This window comes from Melozone crissalis, unplaced genomic scaffold (assembly GCF_028551555.1).
Source record: "Melozone crissalis strain CALT ecotype California unplaced genomic scaffold, PUWL_Pcris_2 ptg000372l_1, whole genome shotgun sequence".
Lineage (NCBI taxonomy): Eukaryota > Metazoa > Chordata > Aves > Passeriformes > Passerellidae > Melozone > Melozone crissalis.
The window spans coordinates 266,412-281,162 of NW_026536115.1; the positions used below are offsets into that span (position 1 = coordinate 266,412).

The 14,751-nt window shown below is 45.3% G+C and overlaps 1 protein-coding gene across 1 annotated transcript in view; it reads left to right on the forward strand.

Annotated features, from left to right (window-relative positions):
* The first annotated feature begins 4,605 nt into the window (after window positions 1-4,605).
* The window catches only part of UBASH3B (ubiquitin associated and SH3 domain containing B), an 86,138-nt gene continuing 75,992 nt past the window's right edge, over window positions 4,606-14,751 (forward strand). Inside the window, 1 exon segment of the mRNA XM_054294908.1 lies at window positions 4,606-4,842. Coding sequence (XP_054150883.1) covers window positions 4,700-4,842 — 143 coding nt within the window. The 5' untranslated portion in view covers window positions 4,606-4,699.

Consider the following 14,751-nt stretch of genomic DNA (forward strand, 5'->3'; position numbering starts at 1 on the left):
TAAAAGAATCCCCATTCCTGAAGTTCTGATAACTCTTCCAGAGCCCAAATCTCGTGGCAAATTTTGAGATGAGGGAGAAATGGGGAAAATTCTCCTTTCCCATCCCTCTCTCCATTATCCAGCAGCTCCAGCTGTTTTTAAACCCTCTGGGGACCCAAATTTGACCCAAATTTTGCAGTTCTGAGAGGAGGGAGCACCTCGGCAATGGGAGGGAAGGAAGGGAATTTTCCCTGTGGGAATCAAGGAATAAATTCCAGCCCCACATCCAGCCCCAACAGGTAGCAGAGCTGCACAAAAAGGGGATTTATTCCCCAAGGCTGCTCTCAGGAATGTTGTTCTGCCACTTCCAGCACCCACGGCACAGAAAATGAGCTGCGGTTTGCAGTTTTTGGCTGCTCTCGACATCACAAAAAAACTCCGAAATAACAATGAAATCATCATTTCCCCTCTGGTTTGGTGCTGCTGAGGCAGCTGTTGATTTTCCTCAGCCAGAAATCAAATTTCCTTGGCACTTGGAAACTCAGGAGAATGGGGAAGAAAAAATTTAAAAATTAAAAAAGGAGGTGAGAGGGGAGGGGAAGTGCTGAGTTTAATTTTGAATTTCAATTTCTTTTTGATTCTTTAGCTGGTGTGGGCAGGGAAATCAAAAAATGAGGGTGGATTTGCCAAGGATGGATTTGGGAGAAGGGGAAAAGCAAAGGCCCTGCTCCATTCCGTGCTGCTGAGCTCTTGATTCCAGAATATTCCCATTGGTAGGGAACAAAGCATTCCCATGGCAGCACCAGGAGGGAGCATCAGGCTGGGACAAAAAAAGGTAAATTTGGCTCCAAAAAATCCTCTAAATTTGGCTCCAAAAAATCCCTAAATTTGGTTCAAAAAACCCCCTAAATTTGGCTCAAAAACCTCCCTAAATTTGGCTCAAAAAAATCCCTAAATTTGGCTCAAATTCCTCAGAAACCTGAGCTCTTCCTATGGAAATTCCCCCTCCTTGGCTTTTTAAAACTCTGTCCCCTCAATTCTGCCTTCACCCCAGGAAGAGAAATTTAAAAAAAAAATTAAAAACCCCTAAAATAATAAAAATAATAAATAAAATATAAATTATTACATATTACATATTGTATATTGCATATTATATGTTATATGTTATATGTTATATGTTTATTATATATTATATATTATATATTGTATATTATACATAATATATTGTATATTGTATATTATATATTATATATTATATATTATATATTATATATTATATATTATATATTATACATTATGTATTATATATTATATATTGTATATTATATATTATATATTACATATTACATATTTTATATTGTATATTATATTTTGTATATTATATATTACATATTGTATATTATATATGTTATATTATATATGTTATATTATATATTATATATTATATATTGTATATTATATATTACATATTGTATATTATATATGTTATATTATATAATATATATTGTATATTATATATTATATATTACATATTACATATTACATATTACATATTACATATTACATATTATATATAGCAAAATAAATAAATATAATTATAAAAAAAATAATAAAAATAATCCCCTAAAAATTCATTTTCCTGTAGGTAAAGGGATTAAAATTGGAGTTCACCCAGGAAAATTTAGGATTTCCCAGCCAAGGCTCTTGGGGCAGGAATTTGTGAATTTGTGTTCTTTTGTGGCTTTGGGCACCCAAAAGTTGTTGCCACAAACAGGAAAATGGTGAGCAGCAATAAAAGAACACAAATAGAAATATCTGGGATCAGGCCAGCAACACAAGGCCAAGTGAAAACAAAAATAAATTAAAAACCAAACCAGAAATGTTCTCTGTGAAAATCTGACAGCATTTTAAACAAACTGAATATCACAGCTTTCGCACAAGCCAAATCATTTTGTATATTTTGATTATTTCGCTGAAATTATTGTTAATTTTAGAGGCGGCAACACATTTTTCTGGGTGCTTTCCTTTTTTAAAAATTTGCCTTTCTACTTTCACTTTCTTCCCTTTCCCTATTTGATCACTGTGGCAGCTTTCATTTTCAGCGTACAATCAAAAAAAAGAAAAAACAATAAAAGGTGGGCGGCAGCTTTATTTCCAGGCACACATTTGATAGTTGAGAAAAAAACACCTTTTTTCAAAAAAAAAATAAAGTCTCCATGTAAAAAAGCCCAGCCAGGTGAAGTTAAAGTTGCAAGGACATGATTTTGGCAGGCTTGGAAAACAATTTCCAGCCAGTCTCACCTAAAAAATAAATTTATTTCTGTTCCTTTTTTGATGCAGCAGCTCACCCAACCAAACCAACCTCAATATTGCACCTTCCCTGATGTGGATTTATTTCTGTTGGAATTTATTGTGTGAATCCGTCCCAGGCAGAGGAAAGAGATTCCCATCTGGGCAGAGTCCCATAGCGAAATCTCATTTTTATTGTTATTTCCTGCCTGAGTAACTCAGCTGGAGCACAGGAGGGAGGCCCGGGGAGAGAAATGCAAACATTTCCTGCTGGCTCAGATCCCTGCACTCCCCTGGGGCATGGGGAGGTGGGATCAGGAGGAATTTGGGATTTTTATTTCTCCTCCAGGGTCTTTGTGGTGCTCCTACTGAGGCTGGGATGAGTTCGTGGGGGCCAAACCCTTCTGGGGGCTCCAAATTTGAGCACAAAAATTGTTATTAATGCCCTTAATTCTGCTCCTGTGTTAAAATGGAATAGAAAATATCATTATTAATGGCCTTAATTCTCCCCTTGAATTAAATTGGAGTGCCTGATCCTGATTTCACAGCTGAAATCCACAACTAAATTCATTTCACCTTCTGGCTTTAATAAAATCTTCACCAATTAATAGTGAGGGTAAATTGAAGAACCTGAGCAACATCAGAGGAGTTAAAAGCGATTTTAAGAGAGGAACAAGAAGCATTTTTAGTTTGGTTTTGGTTTTTGTGCTGTGTCGTTCCTGAGCTGGAATTTCCATGGAATCCTCAGTTCAAGGATGGTTTTTCCCTGTGGATAAAGAGCAGAAAATCTCCTGGCACAGGAGGAGAACAAGCAGGGAGCTGGGAAATGAATTGTTGTATTATTTTTTCCCCTTCATTGATACAACAAAATGGAAATGGGCTGTTGGTTTTCCCTAATGGGAATAATAACAACTGCACTGATAGATTTGTCATTGCCACTATTGATTTCCTTCCCCAACATAAACTATTTTTAAAAATGCCTCTTCGTGGGTTTTTATTTGCTGGCAGGGTTGGGGTTTCAGGCTGGGCTTGCAGGAGCAGGATGAGGCTGGCCTTAAAAGTGAAAGGAAAAGTGGAAAAAAAGGGAAAGTCAGGGGAAAAAAATAATAGGAAAAGGATGAGGAGGATGAATTAAATAGAATGAGGAGAAAAGCAGGAATATCTGTCCTGAGGAGTTTGGTTGGGGCCACAGAGAGGATTTCCTAAAACATGAAAGAAGAAAAAGAAGAGAGAAAGAAAAAGAGAGGGAGGGAAGTGGCGGAAGGAAGGAAGGAAGGAAGGAAGGAAGGAAGGAAGGAAGGAAGGAAGGAAGGAAGGAAGGAAGGAAGGAAGGAAGGAAGGAAGGAAGGAAGGAAGGAAGGAAGGAAGGAAGGAAGTGGCGGAAGGAAGGAAGGAAGTGGCGGAAGGAAGTGGCGGAAGGAAGTGGCGGAAGGAAGGAAGTGGCGGAAGGAAGGAAGTGGCGGAAGGAAGGAAGTGGCGGAAGGAAGTGGCGGAAGGAAGTGGCGGAAGGAAGGAAGGAAGGAAGGAAGGAAGGAAGGAAGGAAGGAAGGAAGTGGCGGAAGGAAGTGGCGGAAGGAAGTAAGGAAGTGGCGGAAGGAAGGAAGGAAGGAAGTGGCGGAAGGAAGTGGCGGAAGGAAGTGGCGGAAGGAAGGAAGGAAGGAAGTGGCGGAAGGAAGGAAGTGGCGGAAGGAAGGAAGGAAGGAAGGAAGGAAATTCTATAAAAATAAACATTATTTCTATATAAGCAAATAAATTTCTCTATCTATTTCTATATAAATAAATTTCTAGAGAAATAAATATTATTAAATAATATTTCTATATAAATACAAATATTAAATAAATACATGAACGAACAAACAAATGCAAAAACAAAAACATTACAATAAAGGCAAAGCGAACAAAAATAAACAAATAGATATTTAAATAAATGATTTCTAATAAGGGCAAAACGAACAAAAAAACCCCACCCAAAATAAATAAATAAATAAATAAATAAATAAATAAATAAACATACATAACGACCATACTAAAGGCAAAAAAAAAAACCCAAAAAAACCAAACAAAACAAAACAAAAAAAAAAAAAGAAAGAAGACCAAACCGCGCGTGCACGTGCTTTCATTTTCCTTTTTCAATATTTTTTAATTTTTTTTTTTTTTTTTTTAATTAAAGGAAACCTTCCTTTCTCCCGCCCGCTCCCGCGCATCCCCCACCCACCCTCGGCGGGGCGGGGGCAATCCCGGCTGCGCTCCCGCATCCCTCCCCTCATCCCTCCCCTCATCCCTCCCCTCATCCTTCCCCTCCCTCCCTCGCTCCCTCCCTCCGGGCCGTGGGCGGTGTCGCCGCCGCTCGGGGCCGTGCGTGGCTGTCCCCGGCGCTGTCCCCAGCCCCTGGCGTGCATGGCCGAGCGCGGGCGGCGATGGCAGCGCGCTGATGGCCCAGCTCGCCATGGCCGCCCGGGACGAGCTCTACAGCAAAGTCATCCCGCGCCGGGGCCGCCAGCACCGCGCCGGGACCATCAAACATGGCTCTTCGCTGGACATCCTGCTCTCCATGGGCTTCCCCAAAGCACGGGCGTGAGTCGCTGCCCCGCGGGGCTTTGCTGCTCTTTCCTCGCGTTTCACCGAGCGGGAGAGGCGGGGAAGCGGCGGGCGGAGCTCGGCTGCGCTGCTCCGGAGCGGAGCGGGGCCGGACGCGGGGAGGGAGAGCCGGGGAACGGGGATCGAGCTCGGGGAGAGGCGGGGATGCTGTGCCGGAGAGGGGATGAGCTCCCGGAGAGGGGGGATGCACTCCTGGAGAAGGGGGGATGCTCTCCCGAGAGGGAAATGAGCTCCCAGAGCAGGGACATGCTCTGTCGGAGAGGTGGATGAGCTCCCGGAGAGGGGATGAGCTCCCGGAGAGGGGATGAGCTCCCGGAGACGGGGATGCGCTGCTGGAGCAGGGGGGATGCTGTGCCGGAGCATAGAGATGCTCTCCCGAGAAGGAAATGAGCTCCTGGAGAGGGAGGATGTACTGCTGGAGCAGGGGGATGCTCTCCCGAGAGAGAAATGAGCTCCCAGAGCGGGGGAATGCTCGGCCGGAGAAGGGGGATGCACTCCTGGAGCAGGGGAATGCTCTGCCGGATCAAGGGGATGCTGTGCCGGAGCAAGGGGATGCTCTCCCGAGAGGGAAATGAGCTCCCGGAGCGGGTGAATGGCCTTCTGGAGCAGGGGGGATGCTCTGCCGGAGCAGGGGGATGCGCTCCTGGAGAAGGGGGGATGCTCTGCTGGAGCGTCCCGGACAGCGGGGGATGCTGTGCCGGAGCAAGGAGATGCTCTCCCAAGGGGAAATGCGCTCCTGGAGCACGGGGAAGCTCTACCGGAGCAAGGGGGTGCTGTGCCGGAGCAGGGGATGCTGTGCCGGAGCAGGGGATGCTCTCCCGAGAGGGAAATGCGCTGCCGGAGCGGAGGGATGCTCTGCCGGCAGCGGGCAGTGCTCTCCCGGATGCGCTCCCGGCCCTCCTCGGAGCAGCCAGGGAAGCGGGGAATGCTCTCCCGGCAGTGGAGGATGCGCTCCCAGAGCAGGGGGGCTGCGCTGCCGGGGCAGCGGCGCGATGCTGTCCCGGGCTGGGGGCGATACGGCCTGGGGATGCCCTCTCGGAACGGCCTGGACAGCTGGGAATGCTCTCCTGGAGCAGGGGATGCTCTCCCGGAGCAGGGGATGCTCTCCCGGAGCAGGGAATGAGCTCCCAGAGCAGGGAATGCTCTCCTGGCAGGGGGAATGCTCTCCTGGAGCAGGGGATGCTCTCCCGGAGCAGGGGATGCTCTCCCGGAGCAGGGAATGAGTTCCCAGAGCAGGGAATGCTCTCCTGGCAGGGGGGATGCTCTTCTGGAGCAGGGGATGCTCTCCTGGAGCAGGGAATGCTCTCCCGGGACAGAGGATGCTCTCCCCGAGCAGGGGATGAGCTCCCGGAGCAGGGAATGCTCTCCTGGAGCACAGGATGCTCCCCCAGGACAAAGGATGCTCTCCTGGACCATGGGATGCTCTCCTGGAGCTGGGAATGCTCTCCTCGACCAGGGGATGCTCTCCCGGAACAAAGGATGCTTTCCCAGAGCAGGAGATGCTCTCCTGGAGCAGAGGATGCTCTCCCAGAGCTGGGAATGCTCTCCCTGAGCAGGGAATGCTGTCCCGGAGCAGGAGATGCTCTCCCGGGGCCCGGAGATGCTGTAGGACCCTCGGGATGCTCCCCTCACCTCCTCCGGCCGGGCAGGAGCCCCGGGCACTCCGGGTCCCTGTCCCGAAGTTTGGGGTGGCCAGGGAGGCACCAGAAGTTTTTGCCGCCCAAACTGAAATTGCTTTAGCTCGGACACCCGGGGGATTCGCTTTAAGCCGTGTACAAATCACCCTAAAAACAGCGGAGCGACAGAAGCAGATTTCCATCCCTAGCCCGGAGCGGTTCGGTTTATCTTGCCCAATTCACGCCCTGTGTGTGCTTAGGCTTTAAATTAATCAGGCAGCAAGGTAATGACACCTTAATGAGGGAACAGCGGCTGCTGAGGTGGGACTGCTGCTTTGGGATGCAAATGAAACCGGTGGGGATCGGGATCCTTGAGCTCCCTGAGTTTTCAGTTTGGGGATCGGGATCCTTGAGCTCCCTGAGTTTTCAGTTTGGGGATCGGGATCCTTGAGCTCCCTGAGTTCTCAGTTTGGGGATCGGGATCCTTGAGCTCCCTGAGTTCTCAGTTTGGGGATCGGGATCCTTGAGCTCCCTGAGTTTTCAGTTTGTTGTTGATTCCCATCAGAACTCCGGCGTTTTGCAGCTTCCCTTGTCACAGTTTGTTTTTATTTTAATATATATATAAATATAGACAGGCACATGCAGTTTGAGGGCATATGTTCCTGGTGGATTCGTGGGATTGCGTGGATCCACCAGCACATGCAGGAAATCTTATTTTTATTTTTTGGTTTTTTTGCTGCTTTGCACTCCTTCTGGCTGTCAGTTATCTACTGAGACCAGCACACAGCTTTCAGACACACTGAATGCAAATGAAGAGCAGGGCAGAGCGGTGACTTCATGCTTGGAAGAAAAGATGGTTGGGAAAAAAAAAAGATGTGTATCTTTCAGTGGAGCTGGGATTTAAAAATAAAACAGCTTGATCCTATGAATGAAAGCGGTTCTTACCTGCACAACAGTGCCATCAAGGCTGCCAGGCAGCCCTGCTCCTACCTGACTCAGGAGCTGTGTCTGTGGGCCACATTCCTGCCCAGAAAGCTCTGGCATTTGTTAAAATGAACTCATTGTTTCATCACGCAAAGCAGAGGAGGTTAAACACAGGCATCAAGCCAGAAAAATGGACAAAATACCCCTAAATACAAAAAGTACTTATTGGAAGTACAATCAGACAGATGGGTAAAGCTGTATTGAGTTCAGGATAACTCTGTGTGACAATTCTGCAGAGCAGAGAAGGTTAAACACAGGGAGCAAGCCAGGAAAATGGGCAAAATATCCCTAAATACAAACTGGAAGTACAATCAGGCAGGTGGGTAAAGCTGTATTGATACTGAGTTCAGGATAACCCTGTGAGACAACTCAGCAGAGAAGGTTAAATAGAGGGAGCAAGCCAGAAAAAATGGGCAAAATATCCTTAAATTAAAAAAAAAAAAAAAAAAATGCAGCCAGGCAGGTGGGGAAAGCTGTATTGAGTTCAGGATAACTCTGTGAGACAACTCAGCAGAGCAGAGAAGGTTAAACAGAGGGAGCAAGCCAGGAAAATGGACAAAATATCCCTAAATGCACAAAAAAGCAGCCAGGCAGGTGGGTAAAGCTGCCTTGAGCTCAGGGTAACCCTGTGTGACAGCTCAGCTCTCTGCTGGGACAGGCACCACTCAGCCCATCCGAAGGAGCAGTGAGCCACAAATAATTCATCACTAAAATTCAGGCAAAAAGCAAAAGGAAAATAAACCCATTAAAATCCAAAGTGGTGCCACCAAGGGTAGGATGAGGATGGAGCACAGGTTTGGGAGCTTGAGAGGGAGGAGTGCACGGCAAAAGGACAATTCCTAAAGGCCCAGAGAATGGTTTTTAACTCTCAGCATTTCTCTGGATGTGGGAATGAGAATACCAAGATGCCAGGGACATAAAATCATCATCTCCCACCAGAAAGGGTAAGGAGATTAAAAACAAAAATCATCATCTTCATACGGAGAGGGTAAGGGGAATTAACCTTAAAGCCCTTGTGAGTTTCCCCCCAAAATCTCCCACCTGTGTTTGCTGCCCCAAAACCACAGCTCCAACAGGGAATTCAGGGAGAATGGAATTCAGTGAGATGGGGATTCAGTGAGATGGGAATTCAGTGAAATTGGGATTTCAGTGAAATGGGAATTCAGTGAGATGGGGATTCAGTGAAATTGGGATTTCAGTGAAATGGGAATTCAGTGAGATGGGGATTCAGTGAGATGGGATTTCAGTGAAATGGGAATTCACAGAAATGGGATTTCTGTAAAATGGGATTTCAGTGAAATTGGGAATTCAGTGAAATTGGGAATTCAGTGAGAATGGAATTCAGTGAGATGGGAATTCAGTGAAATTAGGATTTCAGCTCTGTGCACACAAACACGAGCCAGGCTGGTACTTAAAAAGTGGTGACCATCTGTTTGGGTGGCTTATGCAAAACAAACCCCCAAGTTGTCAGACAAGTCTGTCAGGCATGTCACCAAACACCATCGCTGCCTCCTGGCTCTGCTGCAGCTGGGGGCACTCGGTGGGGACAGACAGGGGCAGCTCAGGCAGGGCCACAGGCTGAGCTGAAATCTGCATTTCCAGGGTGAGCTCCTGGGCAGGGCTCACAGGGCCTGGCTTCACCCTGTAGGTGCTAAAATAATCAAAGGTGAAAGGCTAAATGTGATTTCTGAGTGTTGCTGGTGGCTCAGGTAAGGCAGAAATTGTTAAAATAATCAAAGGTGAAAGGCTATATGTGATTTCCAAATGTTGCTGGTGGCTCAGGTAAGGCAGAAATTGTTAAAATAATCAAAGGTGAAAAGCTAAATGTGATTTCCGAGTGTTGCTGATAGTTCAGGTAAGGCAGAAATTGTTGAAATACTGGAAGGTGAAAATGTGATTTCCAAAATATGATCTCCAAGTATTGCTGGTGGCTCAGGTAAGGCAGAAATTGTTAAAATAATCCAAGGTGAAAGGCTAAATGTGATTTCCAAATGTTGCTGGTGGCTCAGGTAAGGCAGAAACTGGGCTGAGGCAGGCAAGACCAAGAGAGGATGTCAGGTGGCGATGCCAAACTGCAAAAGGTTCTGTAAAAATCCTTTATTTGTCCATCCCACGGGTGGTTTATGGGGCTCTGGGGTGAAGGCCCCTCAGAGGACGTGTCCATCCTCTCTGAGCTGTGACTGTAATTAATGGCTCTGCACCGATCCAGGGTCCCCCAGCTCACACTGAGACCCTTGGGGTTTTCCCTGTTCTCCTCTCTGAGGAGTTTTTGGGCACAGCTCTGTCTGTTTTCCTCCTTCCCAGCACCAGCTGCAGCTCAGGGCTCCTCTGAGTCACAGGGTGAAGCTCAAACCGCTTCTGGAATGTTCTACTGGGCACCTGCAGCGTGCCATCCCTCTGAACCAGCACCAGGAGCTGCTGCTCTGCCCTGCTGCCAGCACACTGCCATTATCATCATTATCATTATTTTATTTTATTTTGCAATTAGCCCATTAGATTACGTACTGTCTGGCGTCCCTACCCCCAGGAGTTTCTGGTTGAAGCAGACAAGGAAGGCAAAGGTGAGGTTAAAATTCCCACTTTGCAATTTGGGCACCAAGAAAAACATTTTACCCTTGCTGACACAATCAAACCCCCAGTGCTCCAATGCGCTAAACACAACAGGAGGATTCTTCCAGAAAGAGATTTCGTACAAATAATATTTCCCAGTCGCCCTAAAATATTATTTATCATCTTGTTATGAATTTCCCATCAGTGGTTCCACCTAATTGTCATCCAGTCTGCCTGCCAGCACCTCTCACTGTTGTTTGTAATCCCCGAATAACCCTGAGAGCAGAGAGAAGAAAAGCACAAAGTAATTTACAGGCCATCGAAACCACAGGGGATCACTTACAACCCCTATGCCTGTAGAAGCAATTAAAAAAAATCCATAATGTGTTTATAAAAGGTTAAAATTGGAAAAAAATAGAGATGGACTGCATTTTCATTCAGAATGGAAGGAGACCTTTGGCCAAACTTGAATTACTGAAACTTATTTCAATAAGTTTCAGTCATTCTGCATGGTGCAGAAATCAATGTGGCTCCAGAATCTGCAAGTTTTAAAAGTTCCATGTCAGCCTTTGAACTCCTCCAAAACATCCTCAAAATTGGTTAAAATTTTAGCATGAGGAAAAAGAATTAATCCTGCTTTTTTTGGTTTTAATTCTGGGTTCACAGAATGGGTATAGAAATGGATATAATGCATGGATATATAAATGTAATTTACAGGCCATCGAAACCACAGGGTATCACTTACAACCCCTATGCCTGTAGAAGCAATTAAAAAAAAATCCATAATGTGTCTATAAAAGGCTAAAATTGAAAAAAAATAGAGATGGACTGCATTTTCATTCAGAATGGAAGGAGACCTTTGACCAAACTTGAATTATTGAAACTTATTCATCCTGCATGGTGCAGAATTCAATGTGGCTCCAGAATCTGCAAGTTTTCAAAGTTCCATTTCAGCCTTTAAATTCCTCCAAAAATCCTCAAAACCAGTTAAAATTCTAGCATGAGGAAAAAGAATTAATCTTGCTTTTTTTCATGTAACTCTGGGTCACAGGATGGATATAATGCATGGATATATAAATGGATAAAATTCAAGATGTTCCAGCTGCTGCACACAGCTCTGAGATGCTGTTTCAGAAGAGATCCAGGCCTAAGAAAATGAAGATAATTCCCTGGTCCATTACTCAGGCTGGGTAAATCACTGCCCACAACACTTAAATTAGAGATAATTTGCTTTTCCTGTCTCTGATAAGCAGAAGAGATGACACAGGTGGCAAAGCTTTCCCAAACTAAATCTTCCTTCCCCTGATGTGGGCCTGGAAAAGGGTTTAACTCTGTGTCCATGAGGAGGAGATAATTCCCCTGGGCCTGGGCAAAACCGGGATTTGCCTTCTCAGGAAGGAGGAGAATTTACAAGCATTAAAGGTTTCATTCTTGCTGAAGAAACAAAGCTCAGTTCTCTGGTGTTTGGGAAGGGATTTTAGCCTGCTAAGACATGTTTTGCTTGGTAACAGACTTAGCAACATCACAGGATTTCAGCACAGCAAGGCTGGAGCTGGATTTGGGAAATGATTGTGTGAAGTGCTCAAAATTTTCAATTTTCAAGTGGTTTCCTTCCCTTCCCAGCTTTGCCTTCAGGGTGTTTGTTTGCTGCAAATATTCCTGGCTGAAATTCATCCTGTGCAAAAATCCAGCCCAAAACCCAGGCCCCACCTGAGCCCAAGCATTTGAAGGATTTTCCTGATTCCCAGGATTTTTTCTAGGAAACAAATGTGAAGGATTTTCCTGGGAAACAAAATTTAAATGATTTTCCTGATTCCCAGGATTTTTCCTGGGAAATAAATGTGAAAGATTTTCCTGATTCCCAGGATTTTACTGGGAAACAAAGGTGAAGGATTTTCCTGGGAAACAAATTTGAAGGATTTATTATTTATTATTTTATTATCTATATTATATTAAAGATTACAATACTAAACTATACTAAAGAATACAGAAAGGATACTTGCAGAAGGTTAAAAAATAATAATGAAAACTCGTGACTCTCTTCAGAGCGTGACACAGCTCGGCCATAATTGGCCAAAAAGTCAAAGCAATTCACATGAAACCAATGAAACAATCACCAGCTGGGTAAACAATCTCCCAACACATTCCAAAGCAGCAAAACACAGGAGAAGCAAATCAATAATTATTGTTTTCATTTTTCTCTGAGGCTTCTCAGCTTCCCTGGAGAAAATCCCGGGCAAAGGAATTTTTCAGAAAATGTGACGGTTCTGGGAGGTCACTTGCACAAGTGACTCAGCTCTGTGCCCATGTGGGGGTTTAGGGGATGGGGCTGGAGCAGTCTGAGCTGCTCTGGGTTGTGTTCTGCAGTTCCTGGGCCAGCCCTGAGGCCTCAGGACTGTTCTGTCCCTCTGTGCTGGAGGGGATCCAGCGGGTCTGCAGGACAGGGACAGGGAGATGAGGCAGCAGCTGCCAGGGAGGTGCTCTGGGGGAGCTGCGCAAACATTTGGGACTCAGTCCGTGGCTGCTCTGCACATGGATTTTATTATTTTTTTTTCCATTGGCTTTACTGCAGTTTCTGCTGTGGGACTGAGGTGATTCCTGCAGGATTCAGGTTGTTCTGGGCCAGTGGCTGCAGACTGTTTGGGGTGGGGGGATCTCCATGAGACAGAGTAACTCTGTGTCCATGAAGAGGCTCCAGAATCTGGAGGATTCCTTACTTTGGAGGAATTCCTTACTTTGGAGATCCAGAGTGATAAACCTGGAGGGCTTTATCCACAGAGGGCTCTTTATTTCCACTGTATAATCTGAAAACTGAGGCGCAGAGAAGCTCAGAAATCAAACCCACAGTTAGGCTGAGACTTGCACCTGAACCTGTGGAGTTTCAGTCCATTCATGACAAGACTTAGCACAGAAACTCTTTCCATGACATGGTACAACGTTATCAGAAGAAGGGAAACCTCTTATCAGAGTCAAAGGAGACATTTCTGTGATAAGACCTCACTGGAAAATGATAACGGCAGCAGCAGGGCTTGGTGTCACCTCCTCAGTGATTCAGGATGCTGGACACAGAAGTGCCATTAATCAAAGGGACACAGAGCTGCCATTAATCAAAGCTGATGGCTGGGAGCCCTGGAACAATCTGATATTTGGGGCTGATATCCACAGGGAAAATGTTTAAGGACAGAGCACCCCTGTGTGACCATGTTCACAGGGGTCTGAGGATGAGGGAAGAGATGAGGATCTGACTCCATGTTTCAGAAGGCTTGATTTATTATTTTATTATATGTATTACATTAAATATATATAAATATTATATAAATATTATATATATTACATTAGATATTATTATATTATATATAATTTATATAATATAATATTTATTATTATATTATATTATATTTATTTTATTATATATTGTTTATTATTATAAATATTATATGTATTAAATATATATAAAATATATATATTGTATTAAAACTATACTAAAAGAATAGAAGAAAGGATTTCATCAGAAGGCTGGCTAAGAATAGAATAGGAAAGAACGATAACAAAGGTTTGTGGCTCGGACTCTCTGCCCAAGCCAGCTGACTGTAATTGGCCATTAATTAGAAACATCCACATGAGACCAATCCCAGATGCACCTGTTGCATTCCACAGCAGCAGATAACCATTGTTTACATTTTGTTCCTGAGGCCTCCCAGCTTCTCAGGAGGAAAAAACCCGAAGGAAAGGATTTTCCATAAAAGATGTCTGTGACAGCCCTGCACAGAGATTGCTCAGCCAAGGTCAGGGAGTGCCTGCAGGACTTGCTGGCCCACAGAATGAGCTCGTGGGTGTGTTCAGGAGGAAAACAAAAAGCAAACAAAAAGCGAACTCCTCTGTGGTGCCTGCACACCCCGCACTGCACGGGGACCCCGTGTTGGGGTGTTGGAGCAGCACCACCATGTGCAGAGAGGCCCTGGCTCAGCCAGCATTCCCTGCATTGCTGAGTTCTGCTTTCCAAGCCTCCCTGACTTTGGCAAACGCTGACAGAGATGTCAGAGAGTTTCCTGCTCCCTGAGCACTTGGTTTGTTTGGGTATTAAAATTACATGGTGACAAGAAAACATTTCCCTGGGCTTCCGTCCCTCTGATGATTTCCTTGTCTCGGAGCCAAGGTCCTGAACTCGATCCTGCCCTCTGCTCCAGGAAGGAGCTCGGAAAGGGCAGCCCAGACCTCACATGTCACTGAGGGAGCCTGAAAAATGGCTGTGAGCCTGCTGGGCCAAAGCCCCAGGCAGTTTAAAACCTGATCCTTAGCATGCAATTCCCTTTCAAGCTCCCTATCAGCTTGCAGGGATGCAGATATCAGTGTTATCTTTTTTTCATCCCTTTTTCTTTCTCTTCACCTATCTCCAGACCTGATAGCAGCTGTCAGGAGCCAGCTCAAATTTACTGGTGAGATTCTCAAGACCAAGAGGGGCAGGGCGAAGTCCTGGATTTCAGGTCGGGGATTTCAGATATCCAGCATGTTTGAATGGAGCTTTGTTGGCATTAAATGCTGATTTTCCTTCCCCCTTGGGCAGTGTAAAGCCCTCGGGAAGTTCATCCCTGGATTATTGGTGCCACTTTCCTATGGAGCAGCCTGTGCTCAGAGGGTGCTGCAGGGCCCTGAGAGTGGCAGAAATAAGAGAGGAATTCCATTGTTTGAAAGAGGAAAGGAAAGGAAAGGAAAGGAAAGGAAAGGAAAGGAAAGG